This window comes from Bos indicus, chromosome 14, assembly GCF_029378745.1.
Source record: "Bos indicus isolate NIAB-ARS_2022 breed Sahiwal x Tharparkar chromosome 14, NIAB-ARS_B.indTharparkar_mat_pri_1.0, whole genome shotgun sequence".
Taxonomy (NCBI): Eukaryota; Metazoa; Chordata; class Mammalia; order Artiodactyla; family Bovidae; genus Bos; species Bos indicus.
Genome location: NC_091773.1, coordinates 66,363,622 through 66,390,237, shown reverse-complemented (window position 1 = coordinate 66,390,237; position 26,616 = coordinate 66,363,622). Strand labels below are relative to the sequence as shown.

General features: G+C 48.3%; 1 protein-coding gene across 2 annotated transcripts in view; it reads right to left on the bottom strand.

Moving 5' to 3' along the window:
• Window positions 1–20,485: 20,485 nt before the first annotated feature.
• NIPAL2 (NIPA like domain containing 2) overlaps window positions 20,486–26,616 on the bottom strand; it is a 91,146-nt gene continuing 85,015 nt past the window's right edge. For both annotated transcript variants that reach the window (XM_070802855.1, XM_070802856.1), the window contains 3 exons: window positions 24,250–24,313; window positions 23,028–23,122; window positions 20,486–21,174 (listed from right to left, as the gene is read on the bottom strand). In XM_070802855.1, the coding sequence (XP_070658956.1) occupies window positions 21,062–21,174; window positions 23,028–23,122; window positions 24,250–24,313 (272 nt within the window). In that variant the 3' untranslated portion in view covers window positions 20,486–21,061. The remainder of the gene's footprint in view (window positions 21,175–23,027; window positions 23,123–24,249; window positions 24,314–26,616) is intronic.

Genomic DNA, 26,616 nt, shown 5'->3' with positions numbered 1-26,616 from the left:
GCTGAGGCTCGGTGAGGTGAGGCAGTGCCCAGAGTCACACAGCTAGTTGGGATTAAAACCACTTCTGCTGGCATCCTTAACAGGATTGTCATGGCCACCTCTTAGTGAACAGGGACTTTGGGTATCAAGGGTCAAAATAACCCAGGTCAACACTGCCTGTCCGTAATCAGAGACTTCATAGGGGGAAGGAAGTGGGGCGGAGGATGACCAGCTCAGAAACCCTATTTCCCTCAAAACTGGGGCGGGAGTCGAGGGGCGTGTGGGATGAAGATGACCCTACCAATAAGAGAGAGCGGGGCACCTGTGGTCCGAGACGAGGCAGTTCCCAGGCCTGGCCGCAGGGTGGCGCCATGGACCGACACAGATTCCCCCAGGTCCCCAGGAGAGGAACCTTAGCTCAGTCCTGACACCACCTCTTGAGAGTCCCTTGGACTGCAAGGAGATCCAACCAGTCCATCCTAAAGGAAATCAGTCCTGAATATTCATCGGAAGGACTGATGCTGAAGCTGAAACTCCAATACTTTGGCCACCTGATGCAAAGAACTGACTCATTGGAAAAGACCCTGATGCTGGGAAAGATTGAAGGCTGGAGGAGAAGGGGACGACGGAGGATGAGATGGTTGAATGGCATCACCGACTCAATGGACATGAGTTTGAATAAACTCCAGGAGTTGGCGATGGACAGGGAGGCCTGGCGTGCTGTGATTCATGGGGTCGCAAAGAGTCGGACACGACTGAGCAACTGAACTGAACTGAACTGACATCACTGATACCACCCTGTATGGAGATTCAGGAAAGCGGACCCTGGAGGGGCATTCCATTTTGCTGTTGAGCGCTGCGGTTCCTTTGGATTCAACAGGCCTTTGAGGAGCTCTGGCTGCAGACCAGGCCCTGGGCTTTGGGGACCCAGAAGCATGTGCGACCAGGCCTGTAGGGAGTTCATAATCTACCTGTGGAGGCAGATGCAGATGCCACGGGTCCCTTCAATACGAACACAAAGAAAACGGGACAGTTTTCACGGCCTTAAATTTTCTTTCCCACAAACGAATGGCAACTTCACGTGTCCCAGACCCCCCACCAGCCCTGCCTGCTCACTGGGAGTGACCCATCCCCATAGGAAGTGGAATCTGGGTGTCCTGGGGCTTAGATGACTCTTCTAGAGGCCCGTCAATGGCCCTCCTGTCTAAGCATGTCCTGATCAGTCCCCATCTCACCTGGGCGGGGCCTCTGTCTCCTCTCTCCTGGCGAGCTCTGGTTCTTCCTCAAATCTTTACCCATCTGTCCTTTTGGTGTAATTTTTCCTGAATCCTCCAGAATTAAGCACTGTTTCCTGGGCACTGCGTACCCTCCAATAATTGGACATTTGCCATGTGACAGCAGACAGAGGAGCCTGGCAGACTGCAATCCATGGGGTCGCACAGAGTCGGACAAGGCTGAAGTGACTGAGTCTGTCTGTTCACTTGCTGGACTAACATGTCCCTGAGAACTGGGTCCCTGGGCTTGCATTCCTTACACCCAACGCAGCGCCAGGCAGGTAGAATGTGCTCCTTAGGCACTTGCTGAATTTAATTGAGTTCCCCGAGAGAGAATGCAGGCAGGATTTTTTTAACAGCGACTACCTGTTCAGGCCTAATAACACCCTGTGAACTTGCTTTTTTCTGCATTATTTTATAAATGAGGTGATTCTACTTGCTGCAACAAGTCAGCCCTGAAATCTCAAGGCCTAACACACCAGAAGTATCACATCACAGCTATAGCCTTCTTCAACCTCAAAGCTACTTAGTCTAGACTATATCTCCCCAAGACTGCTGCTCGGGCTGCTGTAACAAAATATCATAGACTGAGTGGCTTTTACCATAAACATTTATATTTTCAGTTCTGGAGGATCTGGAGGATCAAGGTGCCAGGAGATTTGGTTCCTGGTGAGGACTCTTTCTGACTTGCAGACGGCCACCTTCTTGCTTGTGTCTTCCTATGGCAGAGAGAGATATTAATGAGAGTGCTCTGGTCTCTCTTCCTCTTCTTAGAAGAACACTAACCCCATAGTGGGGGCCCTATTCTCATGACTTCATCTAACCCTAATCACCTCCCAAAGGCCCCACCTCCAAATACCATCGCACTCGGGATTAGGGCTTCAACTAGGAGTCTGGGGAATGCAAACATTTGATTAGTAACAGCTTCCACTACATGGACACATGGCCTGCCTTGGCCGAGAAGTCACTTCTCTTCACAATTCATTGGTCAAAACTAGCATGTGGTGCCAAAATACAGCCAGGGGAGCTGAGAAATGTGAGGAGCACTTGTGTATCTGGTGAGGCTATCAAATTGCTACAAGATCACGCTGTGTAGCTGGGTATGTGCTCACAGACCGGACTACACACGTACCCACATACAGATGCGCATATAGGAGCGTACACACCTCTGAATCGTGCCGTGGCTCAAGTCCTGGCAGAGCACCTCTACAGACACAGAGAGCCTGCAGAACACCATGCATTTTCCAAAGAAAGGATTTAAAAGAATCTGCAAGCTGGAAAACCAAAAGGGCTGCATTTCTTAAAGAAGCCAGCTTTCTCACTATTATTTGTGGGCTCAGTCGCTTCCGTCGTGTCAGACTCTTTGCCACCCTCTGGAGTGTAGCCCTCCTCTGCCCATGGGATTCTCCCGGCAAGAATCCCCGAGTGGGTTGCCATGACCTTCTCCAGGGGATCTTCCCAACCCTGCGATGGAACCCGCGTCACCATTATTTAGCAAAGTGTCACATTTACAGTGCAGCAGACGAGCGGATGAAAGCAAGGAGGACACAGAGAGACGAGGTGGTCTCTGTGTTTTGAGGATGACAGAGCTCTGGAGACAAGCCTTCCTGCGTGGCTTAAGGAGGGAGCAGAAGGGCATCATCTTTGCAAGATTTAGCTTGAGCACCAGAGACAGTGGTCTTATTTTTGATAACTGTTTCGTGTATATATAGAAACAGGAGAGGCAGGAAGACAGGCTAACCACATTGCCCCTCCCCGTGGCTTTTGCTGTGCCTGTCCCGCAGGTGTTGATGGCTGACGCCAAGGTTACCCAAGGTGACTTGGGTAGATTACCCGATGACATTTTGACATTATAGAGACTGGAGGTGACATGTCTTTGTGGGAATTAAGATTTTGGAGCCGATTATAAAAATAAACATGCCTTAAGGGGAACATTTTAAAAAGCCAAGGTTTTAAGCCTACAGTGCTGATTTATCTCTCCTTTCCACTCTCCGGGGAGGCCTGGAGTGAGTGTTTGGGACACAGAGACCTTCCTTCGCCGGGCCTTTCTGGCCCTGCTCAGGCGATAATGAGATTCCCTGAGAGCTTTGGATTTCACTCCAACAGCTCAATCCAGTTTGATAAACATACCTGGAGCAAATGCCAGGGGAGCCTGGCACATCCCTGGATGCTCAGAATATGATGTTCTCTTGGATTCTGCCTGCAGGGTGCTTGCAATTTGGTGAGAGAAAGAACACACGTACTCTGGTGACTGGTAGACAAAGAGGAAGGTGGAGACCCCGTGGAGGAGGTGGTGGTGGATGTGTAGGGGGGAACCGGGTGATTTGGGGATCTCCACACCAGCTCTTGGAATGAGGTTCCACTTAGCTCTGACGGGAAGGAGCACAGACTCAGGCACATGGGAGCTTGCTCAGCACCACCCGAGCAGCCGACCCCTGATGGGAAGTGCATGGAAAGGGTGGGGAGGAGGCTGGAGCCACGACCAAGGCTACTCTACATGCCAGAGCCCTGACTTCCTTGGGCGGCCTGAAGTCCCCACGTCAGCACCAGTGGAAGAAGCTTCGTCTTGCAATTGGGCTGCGACTGATGGGAGTGAGGGAAGGTGGAAGGTGGCACCACAGTTTGCAGGGGTGGGCATGGCTCAGGGACAGGGGCTTGTCCCTGGGGGGTGTCCCTCAGTGCCTTTGAAACAGCAGCTGGGTGGCTGCCTGAGAAGGAAACCGTGGTCCCCAGCACTGGCGGCGCTTCACTTGGGTGTCCTGTTCTGTGTCTCTGCTTCGTGCCGGGAGTCACACCAAGGGCTCTCCACGTGGACCCCGGACGGATGGCCCAGCTCACCTCTTGGGCAAGTTTCTTGTCTTCTTTCCTTTCAATTACCTTATCCATAAATCCCGTGGACGGAGGAGCCTGGTAGGCTACAGTCCGTGGGGTCTCAAAGAGTCAGACACTGAGCAACTTCACATTATCCATAAAGTAGAGCAAGTGATGGCAAAACCTGGCTGGCCTGTTCTGCATGTCAGGCAGGTAGTTTCTGAGCGGGGCTGTTAGCCAGGAAGCTGGGCTGTAAGGAGAGTCGAGGGAGGTCACGCGGGTCACGGATTAGCGCTTGGCTCTTAGGGACTCCTCAGTGTATGTTACTGCTGTGGACTGAAAGCTTTTTTCCTGCCCCCAACTCTCTCGTTAGTATGTTGAAGCCCTAACCCCCCAAATGTGATGGTATTTGGAGATGAGGCCTTTGGGCATTAATTAGGGTTAGATGCGGTCACAAGGGTGGGGCCCTTATGATGGGATTGGTGCGCCTCCAAGGAGAGACACCAGAGAGCTTGCTTGACACTCTCTCGCCATGCTCACACAAAGAGCACCAGCAAGATGATGCTACCTACACACCAAGAGAAGCCTTAGAATACAACCCACCCCATGACATCCGGATCTCAGACTTCCCCACCTCTAGAACTACAGGAAATAAGCACTCTCTCGCCATGCTCACACAAAGAGCACCAGCAAGATGACGCTACCTACACACCAAGAGAAGCCTTAGAATACAACCCACCCCATGACATCCGGATCTCAGACTTCTCCACCTCTAGAACTACGGGAAATAAGTATTTGTTGTTTAAGTCACCCAGTCCATGGTATTTTGTGATGGCAGCCCAAGCCAACAAAGACAGTTGCCTAACCGAATCCTCGAATCCCCACAACAGCATCATTAGACCCACATTCCAGATGAAAAACGGAGGCAGAGGAAATTTAAGTAATGACCTGTGGGCTACACAGCTCCAATTCTAACTCAGTCTTGAAACCAGAGGCCCATTTACTTCAACTCAGGGAGATGACTTGATGTCACAAAAGACAGTGTGCTCACTGGCTTCCGAGAAAGCTCCCAATGACCTTCGCCTTCAGGTATCCACAACTTGTGTAGCCCCTCTACACTGGATCAGGGCTGGCCTGTGAGGACTGGTCCATGGTAGAAATGATGATGGGTGACTTTCAAGGCTATGTCAGAAAGGCATTGCAGCTTCTGCTCTGCTCCTTGGATAGCTTGCTCTGGAGCAAGCCGGTCTCTGTGCCAGGAGGAGACTCCTGTGGTCCTGTGGAGAGGCCCACACGGGCAGGAACAGAGGCCCTAGGCCAACAGCCCAGCACCAGTTTGCCATGTGTGTGAACTACTTTGGAAGTGGATCCTCCATTCCCAGCCAAGCCTGTAGGTAGCCGCCGCCTTAATGGGAACCTAACTGTAACTTCATGAGAGACTCTGAGACAGAACGGTCCAGCCAAGCTGCTCCTAGATTCCTGATGCACAGAAATGATGAGAGATAACTGATGGATATTGGTATTTTTTTAAATAAAAATTTAATTAAATTTTTGGCTACCCTATGCTAGGTCTTCATTGCTGTGCTCAGGCCTTCTCTAGTTGCAGCGAGCGGGGGCTGCTCTTGGTTGTGGCGCTGGAGCTTCTTATTGCAGGGGCTTCTCTTGTCGCAGAGCTCTAGGGTGTGTGGGTTCAGTTGTGACACAGGGGCTTAGTTGCTCAGCAGCATGCGGAATCTTCTCGGACGGGGGACTGAATGTGTTTCCCCTGCACTGGCAGGCTGATTCTTGTCCACTGCGCCACCAGGGAAGTCCTACTGGTGTTTGCCTAAGTCTTAGAGTGATTTGTTACATAGCATTAACTACCCAATACAGACAGGACTGGGCTTCCATTGTGGCTCGGCTGGTAAATAATCCGCCTGCAATGCAGGAGACCTGGGTTCAATCCCCGGGTTGGGAAGATCCCCCTGGAGTAAGGGAAAGGCAACCCACTCCAGTATTCTGGCCTGGAGAATTCCATGGATGGTATAGTTCATGGGGTCGCGAAGGGTTGGACATAACTGAGCAACTTCACTTTCACAGACAGCACTCAAAGGGTAGGATTTCAGACATGAAGACCCTTTCTAGAACTGAGCTGCCTACTCTTGGAGCGAGGCTGTTGCCACGTGGCCTGGAAGCATTTTAAAATCGCACGGTGGCCACATGTGCTCCACGTTGTCGCCCCGCCAGCCCTCCTCTTCACAGCCTCGGTGTTGCTCTGTGGTCCCCACGCCTGGGTGTCGCCAACATTCCTCAGCGGCTGCCCCAGTGCTCAGCACCACCAGCGCGTCGGCTCTGCTTGCTGTCAGCCTCCTACCCCGGCCCCAGGCTGGCTGGTTTGGGCAAAAAACACGAGACAGCAGATGACTCTCCTCCTGAGTCCTTCAGCGTTTCCATCATGGGCCACAGCTGTTTTGGAATAAAGGGCTGAGATCAATGGGATTTTCTGCTTGGAATCTGGAGGCCAGGGCTGCAAATGCCGACACATTTTTAAACATCTTACGCCAGAAATGAGCTTATGTTGCTCTTGGAAGGTGGCTCCTGGGTCCTGTTCTCCCCTGTGGGTCCTTCTTGTTTCTCAGCTCCTACCAGCGGACTTGGTGGACGTTCAATTTAACGTTTAATTTAATGTTTAATCTCGGAGTCACGTATTAGGTGCTTGGTCGCTTTTGACATAGCCCGAGACAAATTTGTCAGATCATCATGTACACACTGGGTGTTCTCTTTGTGTGTTTGTGGTTTGCACGTTTTATCCACAGATCCCAGTGACAGCCCTTTCCTGAGCAATTTTCAGGCTGAGCTGTTATCTTTGTGGCTCTGGCCTTGTTGCCATTGTTTTCTTCTTTATTCCTCGGCCCTCATCTGAGATAAATCTTCAAGCTTTCCACCCCTCCCTGAGCTGGTTTATGACTCACCAAGTCCCATCCTTGGGAACAAACAGCCTGTCCCCACTCGCCCGCCCCCGCCCTCCGTGACCCAGCAGCTCTCTCCAGCGATCATGGACCTTTACTGGAGCGATGGGTCAGGGTTTGGTCCTGGGTTGGCGATGTTATTAAAAACAGATTTAGTAATGTTCCAAGCAGCGAGTCCCCCTGTCCAGTAACGGTTCATCATAGTCATAAAGCTAAATGGGACGATTAGCGGTCAACTAATCTCTGCTTTTAAAAGGCATGACCACACCTACATCATTCCAGAGAGAAGGCATTATCTTTTATTTGTTGTTAGTTTTTAAAGACCTCCAGAGAGAGCTCAGCCTCCTTCGGAAACCACTCGGGTGATCCAATGTTCCCTAGGCCACGTGGAACCGAGTGTGTGTGCAATGTGCCCGCACTAGGGTTTTGGCGACTCCTCCTCTGCCCCCTTCTGCAGGCACAGGGTCTGAGACGAGGCGGCCGTGGAGCGCAGAGGACAGAGAAGGTGTGAGCAGCTGGGTGTGTGAAAAGTCTGCAGAGTTTGGTGCCTGGATTCAATTCCACCTACCTCTGATTTGCTCTGTGACCTAAGTAAGGCGAGGCTGCTTAGAATCCCTGAGCTTCAGTCCTGCCATCTGTGATGGGAGAAGAATCACAGGTCCTTTGCAAAGCTGTGAGGCTTGGAAGTAATATATACATCAAGTACCTCATCCATAGTAGCTGCTCCATAAATGCCTGCTGGTATCAGGGATAGAGACAAACGATGCCTGGGGAAGGCAGTGGGGACATCTGGAATGTGTGGTCTGTGTGGGCACACCTTAGGCAGGGGTGAGTCCTCCCCGGAGTCTCCACTGCTCACAGCATGGGGCTCCCCTCAACCCCCCAGGGGAAATCCCGAGGCCACCTGCTGAGCAGGGTAGGGTGCTGGTCCCAGGGGCCATCCTGGGTGCCTCCAGCTGACCGGCCACAGCAGCCAAGCCCCTGGTTGTGGAGGGCATGGGCACACATCTGTGGGTTCTCTGGGGGGTGATACACGTTGCCTGACTTGATGAGAAGCAACCTGTCCCTGGGCTGTTGGTTTCCATGGCAGCACAGGGAAGAGCAGCCAAGCAACCAGGCAGTTATGCTTAAAAAAAAAAAAAGGTAGCACGATTTGGGATCCTAGTGACTGTCATAGCTCTGTGTGTGCAAAATACAGAGATTCGTTTACAAAACAAATATTTATTCAGCATCTACCACATACCAGGCACATGGGGTGTATCGGTGAGCATAACAGAGATCCTGTTCCCGAGGCACTCACGACGTGGCAGGTGGGGTGGAGAGGCAGGCAATGAAGACGAAGTGTGATCAACACATACATTATACAGTGTTTTAGGAGGCGAGCCATGGTATGAAGAGAAAGAGGTAATGGGAACTATGAGAGCTGGGTGGAGGTGGGGTGGGTTACAACTGAAATCATGTGGTCAGAGGAGGCTTCCTTGTGGAGGGAACATTTGAGCCAGACTTAGAGAAGTTTCTGGAACTAGCCTGGCAGAGAGAGAACAGCATGTGCAAGGGCCCTGAGGCAAGAGTGTGCACGGTGTGTTCGAGGAGCAGGGAGGAGGCTGTGAGGCTGGGGAGATGAGAGAAGAAGGCAGGAGGGGCCCTCGGGACATCAGACCACATCCAGTCATCTGATGGGCTTTCCTATGGGCTTCCCTGGTAGCTCAGTTGGTAAAGAATCCACCTGCAATGTAGGAGATGAGGGTTCGATCCCTGGGTGGGGAAGATTGCCTGGAGAAGGAAATGGCAAGCCACTCCAATATCTTTGCCTGGGAAATCCCATGGACAGAGGAGCCCAGTGGGCTGCAGTCCATGGGGTCACATGATTCCCACATGACTTAGTGACTAAACCACCACCACTCCGTGACCAGTTACCAGTCTGCGGCGCTCATCCAGTGGGAGATGATGGTGGTGGCATTGGAGACGAGTCCAGGGCAAGCCACTTTCCACAAAAAGCTGACATTGCATACCAGAAGTCAGATGAGCACAAAGATGACTGTGACTCAAAGTGGAACAACCCAAGTTGCACACACACAAAAATAAAAAAAAATAATAAAATAAAATGTAGAAGGGAGGGAAGGAACACATCTGGCTGATGAAATCACGGAAGTCTTCAAGTGTTCAGGACGGGCTTTGGAGGATGGATAGATTCCAACCAGGAGTAGGGCTGGGAGGGCAGTGAGGGCAGGTGTGGCATCCAGGCAAAGCGTGAAGGTGGGAGAGGTAGGGACAGAACCAGGCCTTCTCCATCTATCCTTTGTCTCAGGCTTCCCCCAGCCCACAGTGGGCACCAAGCATGTTGGGCAGCAGAAAAAGTGGAGACAGCTGGGCCAGGCTGACTAGTGGGGAAGCTGGAGGGCTGGTACTTCAGGTGGGAGGTCAGGAGGACGTGGAACAAAGTCTGAAGCTGGGGGGCCTGGGGAGATGGGGAAGGTAGGATGCTGGCTGTTGGCCAAGGTTGGAGTTGGAGACCGCCCTGAGGCCCAGCCAGGGGTACCACTAAAATGGGTAGTTGGCAGAAAACAGGAGAGGAGAGAGGCAAAGGCTTTGCCTTTGAACACACTGAGAGCAAGATGTCAGGAGGCAGCGGTCAGGCAGGAATTGAAACACCGGTCAAGGAGTTGTGCCCACACTTGGCTCTTGGTTGCTTTGCACTAATCTGTTGGGGGCTCCCAGGGTCAGTGGAGAGCCTGCAGAGTCAGGGGATGGGAAAAAGACAGAATCCAAATGAAACCAAGTGGCCAAGGTCAGGCCTCCGGCAAATGCTGGGTAGCGTCGCTGGCACCTTCACAGCTGGACGTTGGATGCCACCCCTGCTGGTGGCAAAAAAAGACATTTTTAACGGGCCTTTGCTTTAGACTCAATGTTCTGGAGGAAGTGTCAACTGCCAGAGGTGGGGGACAGGGGGTCTTGCCTTTCGGCTTCCATGGTGGAAGGGTGGGAGGTGTCTGCTCCATAGCAAGGTTCTCTCCATGGTCAATTCCCCAGTCACAGGGCACAGGGCACGTGCTGGAAGCTGAAGGAGATGAAAGTCCCTGTGTTGGTTCACCAGGGCTGCTGTAATGAAGGACTGTGGGCCTGGGGCATACAACCAGAAATGTATCATCTCATAGTCCTGGGGTCTAGGAGTCTGAGGTCAGGGTGTGGGGAGAGTTGGCTGCTTCTGAGGGCCCCAAGGAAGGCTCTGATCTTCACATCTCTCCCAGCTTCTGGTGGCTCCAGGCTTTCACTCCTAGGCATGTAGATGGCTATCTTCTCCCATCTGTGTCTTCACAGTCTTCCTCTGTGTGTCTTCCCTCTTTGTATTTAAATTCCCTGTTTTTCTAAGGACACTGGTCATATCAGATCAGTGAAAGAAACATGAAAGTTTGGTCGCTCAGTCGTTTCCGACTCTTCGTGACCCCATGGACTGTAGCCCACCAGGCTCCTCTGTCCATGGGATTTTCCAGGCAAGAGTACTGAAGTGGGTTGCCATTTCCTTCTTCAGGGGATCTTCCCCTCGTAGGGATCAAACCTGGATCTCCCACATTGTAGGCAGACACTTTACCATCTGGGCCACCAGCGAAGTCTATATCAGATCAGGGCCCACCCTAATGACCTCATTTTTAACTTGACTGCCTCTGTCAAGACCCTAATTCTGGGACTTCCCTGCTAGTCCAGAGGTTAAGAGTCTGTGCTCCCAATGCAGGGGACCTGGTTTCAATCCCTGGTCAGGGAACTAGATCCCTTATGCTACATCTAATAAATTTGGCACCACCAAATAAATTAAAAAATAGACCCTATTTCTAAATACAGTTCCATTCTGAGACAGTGGGGTGTAAGACTTGAGTGTATTTTCCAGGGGTGACTAGTGTTAGTTACTCAGTCCTGTCCAACTCTTGGCCACCCCATGGACTGTAGCCCGCCAGGCTCCTCTGTCCATGGGGATTCTCCAGGCAAGAATACTAGAGTGGGTTTCCATGACTCCTCCAGGGCATCTTCCCAACCCAGGGATCGAACTCAGGTCTCCCGCATTGCAGGTAGATTCTTTCCCATCTGAGCCACCAGGGAATCCCTGGTGGGGCAGTAGGGGGACACAATTCAGCCCACGGCAATAGCATGTTGGTTTAGCTTTTTGTAACTTCAGTTCACTTCTCCAGAAGTGGATGATTTTCATCCTGATGGTTTTAGGAAGATAAATGTGTAATTGTCAATTTTTAAATTATGGAAATGAAATAAATCTGCTCTGCTGTTTCAATCATTCACGGAAGTCAGTTAGCCAGCTCGGGTTTGCCCGCAGCAATTTCTGTTCATAAGTTGGAGCGCCAAGGCCCTGCTTGTGGAGCGTCTCTGGCCGTGGGACAGATATTTTCCCGTGATTTTTACTGTGGTGATGCATAAATGAAGGAAGTGGAGGCGTTCCGTTGCTTTTGGACTGAGAAAACATGTTCAGCATTTGGGCTGTGTCTAGGGGCCAAACACCAGTCTGCAGCAGAGACCCATCACCCTGGCCCACCTGGGGTGGCCGCCTCGCCAGTCAGACCTTCTCCCCACACGTACTTGACGTCCTGTGGTTTCCAGAAAGAACTCAAGTCGCACATGTGTTAGACCCGACGTCTGGGCGCTTCTGCTCAGTCCGTCTGGAAGAGCTTCTCCCATCTTGTCACCCGAGGCTTTGCCATTCCGCTCCACTCTCTCTCAGGAGCATTTTCCTGAAGGAAGCTATGAGGCCTTGGTGATAGCAGGCGTCAAGTCCCCTCTTTCTGCCATCCCTTTAGCGTCCCTGCTGGTTAAGACAGTAAAGAATCCACCTGCAATTCAGGAGACTCGGGTTCGATCCCTGGAGAAGGGAAGACCCCCTGGAGAAGGGAACGGAGGCCCACTCTTGCCAGGAGAATCCCATGAATAGAGGCGCCTGGTGGGCTACAGTCCATGGGGTCGCAAAGAATCAGACATGATTGAGTGACTAACATTTTCACTTTCTCTGCTATCCGTTTATGTGTCACCTGCCTTTTCTCCCACATCTTCCTTCTAGGCCCAGCAGCGAGGGAATACGAGCTCTGCTATATAAACAGGAAAATGGGGTGTCAGAGGCAGGCAAACACCCAACAGCTTGTTGTTCAGTCGCTCAGTCGTGTCCTATTCTTTGCGACCCCGTGGACTGCAGCATGCCAGGCTCCCCTGTCCTTCACCACCTCTGAGTTTGCTCAAATGCATTTCCACTGAGTCGGTGATGCCCTCCCACCGTCTCGTCCCAGCAACCGGCATGCTTCTAAACAGGGAGAGAAATGGGAGGTTTGAGACTTAAGCCAGCGGACACCACACCCCCCTCCACAAACGAACCCACCTGCCACCAGAGGAAGGCGAATAGAAATACGGGAGGAAAGTTCTCCTCTTTCCAGGGCTTTCTTGAGGGGGGCGCCGGGCCCATCGGTCCTAGCGGGCCTCCTGGCCTGGGGCCCAGAGCAGCGCTGCTGAGTAAACAGGAAACACCAGGAATCTGTTTTATTTGGGGCAGTCTTTACTTTCCCTCCTTTCAGTGGAAAATGAGTCTGCATTCCACAGACTCCTGAGTGAACAGCAAACAGACGGGGAGGCAGCGCCAAGGCTGTGGTTCCTCCATGGTGGTTTTGGAGCCGGTTCTCCTGTGTGGGGAGACCTTGGCCGGGCGGGCGGGAAGCAGGTGGCTTGCTTTAGAGGAGACTGAGGGGGGCAGACGTTGCTGCTCTGCAGCCGCCTGCTTCCTGTCAGTCAGCCGCTGACGGGGGGTCAGCTCTGCTCCTGGTCCCACACCAGGCAACTGAGCGGGGGGCGAGGTGGGGGCTGCCGTGGGGAAAGGATGGCCGTGGCCGCCTGGTGTGTAAGGACACCCAAGCCTTTCTGGAGGCTGCGAACTTGGCCTAAGGATGCGGCCAGAGGTTGGGCTGGGGTGTGTGTGATGCATGGCCGGTTTTGCCCTAGGGCCCCCCTGCTCAGATCCGCATGCCCTGGTGAAAGAGTTGATGAATGAGATAGTTAAAGGGCTCTTTTGTGGTCCAGCTCCTCAGTTTTTATCCTGTCTATGTGACTTCTCTCTACATTGAGAAGCCTCCACCTACGTCTCCCCTCAGCACTTCTTTTCTTCTTCCCCTCTCACTCAGTAGATGCCTTGGGCATCCTTCAGTCACCATCTTTCAGGATTACTACACATTTGAAAAAAGAACAAGGTTATGATGGAGAAGACTCTTGAGAGTCCTTTGGACTGTAAGGAGAGCCAACCAGTCCATCCTAAAGGAAATCAGTCCTGAATACTAATTGGAAGGACTGATGTTGAAGCTGAAACTCCAATACTTTGGCCACCTGATGAAGAACTGACTCATTGGAAAAGATCCTGACGCTGGGAAAGATTGAAGGCGGGAGGAGAAGGGGACGGCAGAGGATGAGATGGTTGGATGGCATCACCGATGCAATGGACATGAGTTTGAGCAAACTCCGGGAGTTGGTAATGAACGGGGAGGCCTGGTGTGCTGCGGTTCATGGGGTCACAGAATCGGACATGACTGAGCGACTGAACTGAACTGAAGATGTCATCAAGCCTGGTCGTTTTCTTGGGCCCACCTTCTTCCGCCTCCTGTTTGAAGACTGTACCCTGCCTGCTATGGACTCCTGGTGAACAGGTCAGCATTATCATTTGAATACTTGAAAGAACGTCCTCTTGCTTTTAATGAAGTGTTTCTCCAGTGGGCTCCCATTTTCCCTTTCTGTGCTGCAGCCACATCCAGTGCATGTCCAGAAGGAAACCCAACGAGCCCTGGGGAAATCAGGCTCTGGGAGCGGCCGGCACACGTGTTCTCGAAGGCCAGCTGTGAAGGGCTTGGCCGGTGTTGTAAGTGTGCCCATGAGCGCAGGTGGTGAGCCTCACACACCCGGGCCTTCCTGACACAGGTCTGGGCCTTGGCTCTCTCCTGGTCAGCTTCTCAGCCTCTGAGTCTTTGCTTCTCTTGTCAGACCTGCTTGATTGCCCTTCCTCTGCTAACAGATTTGGCTCTTAGCTCTTTTACTCTCACAATCCCTTCTCTGCTATAATTTTAATTTGCTAACAAGCATGGCTTACTCATGGCCCTTTGCTGTCTTTTTACCTTTATACCTTTCGAGGAAGTCTTTCTTTTTTTTAAAAAATGTATTTATTTTTCACTGAAGGATAATTGCTTTACAGTATTGTGTTGGTTTCTGCCATACTCTAGGAAGCCTTCCAACTTTAGCTCCCACTCCTGACTCCTCAGCTGTCTCCAGGACTTCCAGTTCAGCTTCTGGAGTGCCTGGCTCTGGTTGGCCCAGTTCACCCTCCTCTGGGCACAGCTTTCTTGGCCCCCAGACTCTCTCAGTGGTCACTGTCCAGCCTACAGCCCTGCTTCACTTGGTCATTTCTCATAAGACCTGAGTGAGTGACTCAGTGAAAGTTGCTCAGTTGTGTCCAACTCTTTGCAACCCCATGGACTATACAGTCCATGGAATTCTCCAGGCCAGAATACTGGAGTGGGCAGCCTTTTCCTTCTCCAGGGGATCTTCCCAACCCAGGGATTGAACCCAGGTCTCCCGTATTGCAGGCGGATTCTTTACCAGCTGAGTCACAGGGGAATAAGACCTGATGTACCGCAATTATACCATCTGATATTGCTCACAAGTGACTAAGAAAGATACAGCGAAGACGTCCTTAAATTCTGACAGGTGAGTGTTTGAAGAGACACCAATGACATCCACAGTCCAGCCCACATCTCCAGGAATAAAGGTTAATGCCATTGGGTATCTCCCAAATCAAGTCCGGATTCTCAAGTCTCTGTCAGAGCTGGCCACCAAAGGCTGTCTTAGCTGCCTTTCGAGTCCTGTGGACCCATCTTCCTCTTCACATGAGCCACGTTCCAGACGTCTCCCAAGCTTGCCCTGAGTTAATCAGCTTCTTTTTTAGGGCTTCTTGTAACGTCCTCTTTCTGCCTGTGCCTCAAAAGCTAGTTCAATACCTATGTTCCCTTCCTATGGCTGCTTCAACAAACTACCATGAACTTGGTGGCTTAAAACAACTTCTCTCGCAGTTCTGGAGGCCTGAGCTGAAATCAAGGTGTCAGCAGGGCTGTGTTCCCTCCAAAGGCTTCAGGGAAGAACTCTTTCTCACCACTTCGGGTTTTTGGAGGCTCTATGCATTTCTCTGTCTCCGTCTTCATGTAGCCTTCTCTTCTGTTTGTGTCTTTTCTGTTTCTTATGAGGATCTATGTCATTAGATTTAGGGACTATCCAGGAAATCCAGAATGATAGCATCTCAAGATTAATTTAATTCCATCTGCAAAGGCCCCTTTTTCCAAATAAGGTCATATTCATAGGTTCTAGGAGTTGGGAGGTGGACATATCTCTTTAGGGTGTGGGGCATCCTTTAATCTATCACAGTCCCCCATTCCCTTGAAGACTGTCACCTGGCCATAAGTGACCCTTTTCGCTTTTGGGTTCCAAAGCCCTTTATTCAAGAATCTCAAAGGCCTTTTGACGTTCTACTATGCAATTTAGATACTCTGGTACTAGTGGTAATAGTGTGGGTTGCAGGGTTGTCCTGGGTTCAAATCCCAGCTGGGCCACCTGCCAGCTGAATGGCTCTTGTCAAGTCATTTAACTTCCTCCATCCAGGGCCAGGACAGAGAGAGGCCCCTGGGGCACACGGCTGAAGGGGGCCTTCCTCTGCAGGCCTGTGCATGCAGAGTCGGCCCTCTCTCTATCCTGGGAGGGAGATTTCCATAAGCCTCCTTACACGTTGTCCCCCAGGTGTCTCTCTTGTCTTACCCTTGCCCCTGTCCTGCCTCTTGCCCTGGTCTTTTAATCTGTAAACTAGGGATAGCAACCTCCCTGAGAGAGAGATGATAAGAACTGAATGAAGGGCCAAAGTCAAAGACTTACACAGTAAGGGCTCCAGAGATGAGGGCTGTTTGTTCTCTGACCTAAGCTCCTGAAGTCTTTATGTCTAACTCGTTTTTATGTTTCTAATAACTTTAAACACATTACATTGAAAGGAGCATGTGATCAATTATGTGTGAGTACATTAATGCGGGCTTGCTGTCTGAGGCATGTAATTTGGGTTAGCGTCTATCACCAGGCAGACAAGTCAAGCTCCGAGGGCCTGGATCAAGACTTCTTGAACTGATTCATTTCCTTGTTCACATTCACTGTTTAGCAGATTTAGGTGAGGTGTTCTGGACAGCGGGAGTAGAGCCCAAAGCCTCAGAAAGTCGCTGAGGCTGGTTTTCAAATTAGAGCCATAAGGGAAGAGGCTCCCAGAGCGGGATGCGTGTGCCCTGGAGTATTAGCTCGTGTCTGGAGAGCAGCGGCTCAAACGTGCTAAGTGGCATGGGTCCATGCGTGCCGGTTGGTCAGGGATGGATGGGCTCCTGCCTCGTTACACACACTTGCCAGCTCCCTGGGAAGCAGATTCTTTCCTGGAACTCAGAGCCTATCTTGCATCTTGCCTGGAATCCCGTGAAACTCTTGGCAGCATCTGCCCTGGCTGCATGCCCCCCACACCCCCTAAGCATCACATTTATTTGATATTGGGATTGATATTCCTCTTTTTACATTGTGGTTGGTCCTCATTAACTCAATAAGGACCAACATGGAAGGCAGAGTTTCCTCCTCTTCTAGGGGAAAAAAAAAAAAGTTTCTTTGGACGGGCCACAGCTCCTGTGACTGACTTGGTCTGCTGGCATGGGACAGCGTGCTGTGTGGTACCCTGAGGCTGGTGAGAAAGGGGACAGAGTCAAGAATTCCTGGGTGGAAGGCTCTACCCTGTATTTACCACAATTACTAAAACACCACATTTAATAGCTCAAGACTGGTCTGTATTTGCATGGAAACCACATATATATGGAATTCTATTTTATTTTTTAACTTCAAAATGGCCATAATAGGAGCCAGACTGTTGATGAGTCTAACAATTAGAAGCAGCTTCTAAATTTCCCAACACAGTCATCTTGGGTTCAATTCTGAGATCTCATTCTAAAAGTTCAAACCGTGTGGTGTTTATCTAGCAACCTCACTAAAGCACTCACATTGGTTGGTGCCAGACATGTGCATTCGGTTTGCTATTGCCCAGTTCAAGGATGGCTCTATAACCAGCCCTGGAATTTAAAATCAAGCAGTCTGGAAGGCTGTTGTAAAGTTTCACTTTAATAACCGGTTGTATTCATGTCCATAATATCACTATTAAATTGGCAAGTAGGAGGCAGCCTTCGGTGTGGGCGAGCCTGTATAGTCACCACCTCTGGATGATCTGTGTGCTTTGAAACGGAGTGTAAAGAGGGTTCTTGGCTTCAGGAATTTGGCTCAATGGTTCTATCCACCTGAGCCATGTCCACCATTGCACCAGCTTCTTCTGAAGCCAGACATACACATTATCACCATCACTCATTCAATAGTACTGAAACGACACCAATCTACGAAATCTGTCTTTGTCCTTTCTTTCTCTGTCACAGAACAGAATCTCCAGGAGCTTGTGGAGATGGGTTGAGGGATTGAAAACTACTTTCTCAAGTCACTGCTTGAGACATTTTTTTATTTTTTCAAGTGACTCTGGTGACGAAAGTAGTATAGTCACAGGGCAAGCAAACATTTAAACTGAAAACAATCAAATGGTAAGGATCTCTGCTTTAATCCACTGCATGAGAGGTGACTTCTACTTGTTTATGAAGCAATTATCCACTTGGGAGTGTGGGACTGGAGAGGTTCCTCCAGTGCAGTCAGTGGTGCTCACAAAAGAACCACTGCCTTCGAGGGAGAAGAACTCGGCACCAGTGATGAACTCATTGCTTCTGTTTGTATCTTACACGAGCAACAAGATCCTAATGTAAATATCAACACATGGCTAACACTCCCATTGTGTCCAATTTGTTTTCCAAACTCTTGAATGCTCAAGGAGTAAGAAAGAAGGGCAGAGCAGTCTAGACTGAGGGTTGGAAAACGGTAGTGCATGAACTGGCCACCTGCTTTTGTCAATAAAGTTTTACTGACACCAGCCACACTCATTTGTTTATGTCTTGTCTATGGCCGTTTCCGTGCTACAGTGGGAGAGCTCAGTGGTTGCGAGAGACACCGTATGGCCAACAAAACTCCCAAATATTTACTCTCTGTGTTGCTACAGGAAGAGTTCACAGACCCCTGGTCTAGACAGTCAGTGGAGCCAAGTGTTGGCTAAAGGTCCCCAACTCACAATGCCAAGAGACGGACTGGATTGGCTTTGGTTGTTGTCACGCAGTGAGTAATTTAAAAAATCTTTACAAGCTGGTACAAGTAAAACTCCTATTCACCTTACTTTGGAGAAGCAATATGGAAAGTAAAATTAAGTCTGACTATATTTTATGTTACCTAACTATATTTTATATGTTGCCTAAACTTCTAAAGCATTTCTGGGTTGCCCAACTGTGCATAAGTCAATGTCATTTCTTACAACTTTTAAAAGATACAAATGTTGGCGACCACTAAGTACTGGCATTATGCTTGTCTCTGTGCAAAATTCTACAATGTGCAAACCACGTGCTGTAGCTATAAATACAGTCCCACTTCAAGTCAAACTCTTCTGTCTAATTATTTTCCAAATCTTTGAAACCAGTCGTAAGAGTCACCAGAAAGCTGTAGTTTAAGACACCAGACACATTTCTTAGCTGAGCCTTCCAATGCTGACATGCTGGACCAATTCAGGGAAGCATGCCATAAATTATATGACTATGTTATTTGAATTAATGGGACACTTTCTACAATGGCAGGAATTGTTACCAGGAGTTCAAAAGCCAGACATGGGCTCTAGGTTATTATTCATACTTCAGTGATAGATTTGAATCTCACCTTTGTGGCCAGGTTTGGTTGGTGTGGTCAGGAGTGCAGGTCATGACAAAGTACAAAGATTAAAGACCTAAAGCAGCTGAGACTACAGTTTCGATAGCCCTGAGTTAAACAATCAAACAAATGCAAGACAACTGGCTGGAACAGTATTGGACTGGCGTGTGAACTGAAGGTTTTGAAATGTCATTAAGGATGGGGCTTATTATTTGATGTTGCTTACAATGAAGGCTAGCTCTTTCTGCCTCATTTCAATATTAGATCATAAATAATAACAGATACAATTATGGACTCTACCTGCAAATGTGTCTTTGTAGACCTGCATCTATGGCAGCAGAAGAGCCATTCAGGGCACAGGAGAACCTGGACTAGACTCAGGCTGGACCACCTGGCTGTGTGCTATGCCTGTGGATTGAAAATGGCTGAAATCCAGTTCTCTAATCATAGCAGTTCTTTTACCTAGAAGGATTTTATTCTAAAACTTGAAGTAATGACTTGAGGAAAAGATGGAGTGTTCATGAAAATATCACTAAAAATTTAAATATGATTTTTGAGACTTAACGTTGAAAGTTAAAAACATTAAACTTGATGAATTATAAGATCTAAACAAATAAAGCCATAGGATATGAAGTTTCTCTTCAGTTTCAAGTATAATAGGATCATATGCTGAGGAAAACATCACTGCTCTACACTCTTACTTAAAAAAATTGATACTGATTCATTTTTTGGTACTAATTCTTAAGTTTTTCCTTTCTTAAGCTTAAAAAGTTCACCAGCCAAGGTCTTCTGGTTTTGGTATACCCCATCATCAAATGGGGTATAAACTGGATCTTGAATCTGTCATACAGAGTGAAGTCAGTCAGAAAAAGAAGTATTGTGCATTCACGCATATATGTGGAATCCAGAAAATGGCACCGATGAACCTGTTTCCAGGATAGGAATACGGATGCAGATGCAGAGAACAGACACATGGACCTGGGGCAGGATGGAGGGGAAGAGAAAAGTGGGCTAAACTGGGAGGTTAGGATGACATATATACACTATACCGTGTGTAAAATAGACAGCTAGTGAGAACATGCTATAAAGCACAGGAAGCTCAGCTTGGTGCTCCGCAATGACCCAGAGGGGTGGGATGGCAGGGTAGGAGTGAGACTCAGGAGGGAGGGGATATATGTATATATATAGTTGGCAAAGAATCTGCCTGCAATGTAGGACACCCTGGTTCGATTCCTGGGTTGGGAAGACCCACTGGAGAAGGGACAGGCTACCCACTCCAGTATTCTTGGGCCTCCCCTGTGGCTCAGCTGGTAAGGAATCTGCCTGCAATGCGGGAGACCTGGGTTCGAGCCCTGGGTTGGGAAGATTCCCTGGAGAAGGGAACAGCTACCCACTCCAGTATTCTGGCCTGGAGAATTCCATGGACTGTATAGTCCATGGGGTCGCAGAGAGTTGGACACGATTGAGCACCTTTCACTTTCATAGCTGATTCACTTCATTGTACAGCGGAAACTAACACAACACTGTATAGCAATTATACTCCAATAAAAAAAAGGAAAGATGAAAACGAAAGAGTGACCTAAGTGTAGTCAAAACACAGATGCTTAATTATGAAAAAAAAAAAGACACTTTTACTTTTCAAAGGATAAATACGATAGGGCTAGTTTTCAGAAAAGATGATTCACCACTCTCATCTGGGAACAGAAAGGTGAAATCTTTATGGGAAGGTTCCTAAAAGATGTCTAAGGAAAAATGAATGCTTTCAAACCTTTGGTTTAGGGAGGAGGCTGTGGGACTAAAGTGTCTTTTTAAAGTAAAGCAACTGACCTTGCAAGCTGTATGGGAAAAGCAACCTATGCGTTCTGCAGCCAAATCGTGAACACACATTTTTGTGTAACATTCCTGCCTGGGCAGCCAGGCTCTAATTAAGATCTAGCCAGTTAGATGATCACCAGGGAGAGAGGTCCAGGGGGTGGGGAACACTTCATATTACATTCCATGAAAACCTTAAACTGTCAAAGCTTAGGAAGGCGCTGATCATCCATAGACATGGAGTTGGGGTCAGGGACTGAAACGAAGGCGAGCACATGTCAGCATAAACTAGCTGCTGACATAAATTGAACATGTGCAATTTTTTAAAAGGTGGTATTGAATAACAGGCCCACAGCCATCCCTCTCGGCATCTCAGACCCCTTTCTTCTCTTCATTCGGGCTCTTTATGGAGTCACTTCCATCAGGCAGAGTTCCATAGGATAAGCCACTTGAATCTGGTTGTATTTTATCCAAAATTTGTTTCCCTGTGGAGACAATAATCACAAAGAATCTTTTGAGCTCTTGTAGAATAATAAGTCTTAATAATTTCTCCTCTATCTAGGCCAGATTTTATTCCTTTTTTAAAAAGGACAATGTGGTCGCCCTCTAAATAGAAGACATAAACGTCAGGGAAGAAAGGCCCACAGAGTTCCGTGCCCCTGATGTAAGATCGTGGCTGTCCACATGAGCAAGCCGTCTTCCCACCCGGGGAGCATGTGCTGTCCCCATGACCGTGCTGGGGACAGAAATCAGGCTGGATCAGTCAGGAGACTAACATGAAGTGTGTACGCATCTCCAGACCTCTCTCTCCGCTGTTCTGTCTCCTGGTCCATGTTTAGTCTAACGCATGTAACAACAGAGGAAAACAGACTTTCGGAATGCCTTCTAAAGCTCTTACTGATTCTACATATACAACTGTGTGAAGTGAAAAAAAGTTAAAAGTAAGTAAACTTCACTTCCTACCAAAGAACCCCTAACCATAGAAGGCCTCTCTAAGGCACAGCCTTGCCATGAATGCCGATTCTTGAGCTGAGTGTTCTTAGCTGATAAGATGGTTCAAATGGGAAAGAGAACACAGAACTCATGGGGCCATATTTTCTCAGTCATAGGCACAAGGTTTTAACGGTTTTTTGCTTCAAAGGCTTGGTCCTAACTGCATGGTGGAGGAAGCTGTGAGAACATAACTACTCCTTGCCTAGAAGCCTATAGGTCACCCCAAATCCCTAGCAAAGCCAGAGATTGTTGGGGGTGGTGAGCAGGGAAGGAAGTGAGGACACAGAAACCTGTTTCCTTTGTTCTGGACATCGCTTCTGTTGGGTCTACATGAAACTGAAAGTGTTAGTCCCTTAGTTTTATCTGACTCTTTGTGACCCTATGGACTGTAGCCCACCAGGCTCCTCTGTCCATGGGAGTCTCCAGGCAAGAATACTGGAGTGGATTGCCATGCCCTCCTTCAGGGGACCTTCCCAACCCAGGGACTGAACCCAGGTCTCCTGCATTGCAGCTGGATTCTTTACCATCTGAGACACCAGGGAAGCCTAAGAATACTGGAGTAGGCAGCCTATCCCTTCTCCAGGGGATCTTCCCGACCCAGGAATCAAACCGGGGTCTCCTGCATTACAGGTGGATTCTTTACCAGATGAGCTACCAGGGAAAACCCCCCTAGAGTGGGTAGCTTTTCTCGTCTCCAGAGGATCTTCCCAACCCGGAGATCGAACCCAGGTCTCCTGCATTTCAGGCAGATTCTTAACCATCTGAGACACCAGGGAAGCCCCAAGCCTGCATCACGGAAGTGTTATTCTCAGTGGGAGTGGAGAGCTGGGATGACGATGCATGTGAAACCCCTCTGGATGGATGAGGTGAGGAGCAGGGGAAGAAGCTCTTCACGTTCAGGTGACCAAGAAGAACGTCACTCTTGGACCCAGTACAAGGGCCACCTCACGCTTCCCAAGGAATGATGTTCCTAAGCGTCTGGTCTTAGATGTAGAATTCCCCTCAAAGGTTCTCCAAGCAACAAGGGTCTGTTCCTGCCATTCCCACTCTTTTCCCTACCCTTTTCCAATTTAAAGAAATCTAAAACAGAAATTCTCACTACCACCCAAATCAAGAAAACAGGGTCAGTCCTTTTCTATCCCCAGTGTTTTGTGCAAAACTGATAATCAAATAAATGATTATTAACATTTACAGTTAAACTATCACCTCTGCTTTCCTCATTAAATGTACATTTTCTGAGGGTAAGAATTATGTTTTATATTAATTCAACTCCAGAAATCATATCAGCAATAATTCATTTGTAGGATAAAATTTTCTATTATAAATTAAGGAATATACATCTTACCAGGAACATTTCCAAAATCAATGTAAGACTGTGGCAGATGTTCCTTTTCTCTATTTCTTGTGACCAAAACCACACCAAGGAATGACAGAAAACACCTGTAAGAGTAATGTTAATAAAGAACACAAGGTCACTGTATTAAATAACTGAACGTGCGGTATTAAGTAACTGAACTCCATCTTCTACATGATGACATACATTCCATTGGTTTTGTTCTTTCTGTTTCTCATGGTAAGCTGCCTAGAAATTGTCTTAATTGCTGCAGCCAATAATATTTGTCCCCAGAACCAAGACCTGGGCAGCTTCCAGTAAGTCTCTGCCCCAGGTTTTTACCATCTGGAGGTTAATTCAGGCTCTAAACCCTTTGGGTAGACACTAAGTCTCATTTTCTATCCATGCATGCTCAGACCCATTACTGGCATGCAACACAAGCAAAAAAATAATTTATTCTTTAATTTTCTAAGAAATTTCGTTGTCCTTGGCCATAAGCATAGTCATAGTTTCCAGACCCCAGAAGTTTAGCTTCGCCCAAAAATCTCACAAAAATGAATTTTCAAGATAGATAGCTTTCTATGTTGAAAATAGTCTGGGCTCAAGTTTGCATAACAATGGTCATGCAGAATACCACATCAAGAAGCAACTAAGCATTCAGAGAGTTCCAGGTGGGAGCCAAGGGAAGAATCAGTACATCGGTGATATTCTGTCAAGGTTCTACTCTCTATCTGCCAGAACACCAGCAATGATTGTCCAGCAAATTCCAAGGCAGGGTTAAAGCTGGGCACCTAGACCCAAGAGAGGGATGGCACCAATCTGATGTTATTAGGTCTCAAGGCAGAGATCTGCCCCAGTCTTGGCCTTGGATCCTAGGTGATCCTAGAGGTATCTGTGGTTCCCTGACTGAGATCTAACCTAAAGGTTCCTAAGGCTGGGATAGGTCTGATGGAGTATAAAAAGGTGGAGTAGCTACAAGGGCCTTTGATTTACCTTGACTTTGGCTGGAACTGAAAATCTCCAGTGTTTCAGATTCCTCACAGAGATATTTAAATCACAAAGACACTGAGCTCTGGGTAGGGTGTTAAGTTGAAAAATATGCTTCTTTTAAGTGCTCGGGAAACTGATGTTTCTTATATTATTTTCCAATTTTCCATGCCTCAGGTCCAATGCCAAAAATCTCACGTAAAAGTAATAGGATTTCACATGCCTTACCTCTGAGACATTTACTCACCCAAAAAGATATATAAATATAGTGAGAAAAGCTGCACCAAGAAACTCCTGATAAAATATGATCCCTACAATAGGGACAGAAGATAAAATTAACTTTAGGGTAAGAATATTTACAATAGCTACATATTGTTTTTCAAATTCCTATATTATTTTTTCGAAGTAAATAGTTACCCTTAAAGTGCACATCCAGTTGTTGCTGTTTAGTCGCTAAGTCATGTCCTACTCTTTGCGACCCCATGGACTGTAGCCCACCAGGCCCCTCTGTCCATAGAATTCTCCCAGGCAAGAATACTGGAATGGGTTGCCATTTCCTTCTCCAGGGGACTTTCGTGACCCAGGGATCAAACCCACATCTCCTGCATTGGCAGGTGGGTTTTTTACCACTGAGCTACCAGGGAAGCCCTAAAAAGGCACATTCAGTAGCTTAGTTTAAAAAATATTTGCATGTGATACTAAGTTTTCAATGATTCCAAATAACACAGATTTGTAGACTTTACATAATGCAAGTATCATTATTATAAAAGCAGCACCAGTAACATAGCTTTCGCCAACAGAATTTTTCTGTCCAGTGCAAGATTTGTACCACTGGAACGTGCAAGAAGAGTGACATTTCCCACCTCCAGTTGTTTAAGCCGGGGGTCAGCAAGCCTGGCCTGAGCGTCTGGGTGGACGCTGGGCCTTTCACATAGCACTTGCACTTCAGGCCAGCTGCTCCCCACGCTGTTGGCCTGGGCCTCACCCTGTGGTCTGCGGGTCTGGTCACAGGCTCACGTGTGCACTGGAGGATGCTAACGTGCTGCCCGAGCTCCATTTCTCACTGCCAACCCCTCTCCCATCTAACCTCTGCTGATCTTTCCTTCTGGGTTAAGGGAAATGTGCATCTGTCCTTGATTCCAGAGAGCCCTCCTTCTCTCCTTCTTAGTATCAGTGATTCCCTTTTGGCCTATGGTCCCAAAGCCTTCACAGACTTTTTTTTTTACTAAATAAATTACCTTTTATGTTTGTTTTACATTTTCTGTATTTACTTATGGTTGCGTGTGGGCTTTCTCTAGTTGTGGTGCATGGCTTCTCATTGCAGTGGCTTCTCTTGTCGCCAAGCACAGGCTCTAGAGCGTGTGGGCTCCAGTAGTTGGGGTGCCTGGGCTCAGCAGCTGCGGCACGTGGGCCTTGCTGCCCTGTGGAATCTTCCTGGACCAGGGATCGAACCCATGTCCTCTGCATTGGCAAGTGGATTCTTAATCACTAGATCACCAGGGGAGTCCTAAATAAGTTATCTTTTAATTATCTACTACCTGGAATCACATTGTGTGTGTGCGTGTGTGGTGTTAGCCTTGCCATCCTGTCGACAAGTATTTACTGAGAGTCGTGAGTGCTGGCTGCTGCCTAAGTATTGCCGGTGCCACAGAGACCAAGACAGGGGCTTCCTCAGTCTGAGGTCTGTCGCCTCACTTCCTGTGGGAACAAGCCATGTCGCATTCTGGTGAATATTTGTTGAGTGAATAATGTTGCTAAAACATTTTTCCCTGTGATTACACACGTCCTTGGAGTCATTTGAATGTTTTCTTGTTATTCTAAGCCTGTGCCCCATAATATTCATTTCTCGAAGGACATTTTAAATTGCTTCAAACGCTTTTGCTTTTGTGATGTTAATAAACTTCTTTGCACATGTTTCTTCCTGAGGCATGGTATCAGGAAGGTTTCTTCCTGGTATTTTAGGATCTTTTTTCGTTGTCGTCGCTCAAAGAGGAATTTCTGTCTTCAAGAGTAAAAATTTTAGCAAAATACACATAATACACACAATAATAGCGGCTTCCCAGGTCGTGCAGTGGTAAAGAATCCACCTGCCAATGCAGGAGGTACAAAAGACGCAGGTTTGATCCCTGGGTCAGGAAGATCCCTTGGAGAAGGAAATGGCTACGCACTCCAGTATTCTTGCCTGGAAAATCCCAATGGACAGAGAAGCCTGGTGGGGTACAGTCCATGGAGTCACAAAGAGTTGGACATGACTGAGCATGCAAGCGTGCATGCATACATAGCAGAAAATTTACTGTCCTAAACATTTTAAAGCATACAGTTCAGTTGTGTTAAGTATACAGTCATCACTCAGTATACAAAGAATTTGGTTGTAGGACCCCTCAGTGGATACTAAAATCTGAGGATGCCCAAGTCCCTTATATAAAGTGGCATAATATTTACATATAACTTATACACATTCTCCAACACCACAGTTCAAAAGCATCAATGCTTCAGCGCTCAGCTTTCTTTATAGTCCAGCTCTCACACCCATACATGATCACTGGAAAAACCATAGCTTTGACTAGACAGACTTTGTTGGCAAAGTAATATCTCTGCTTTTTAATATGCTATC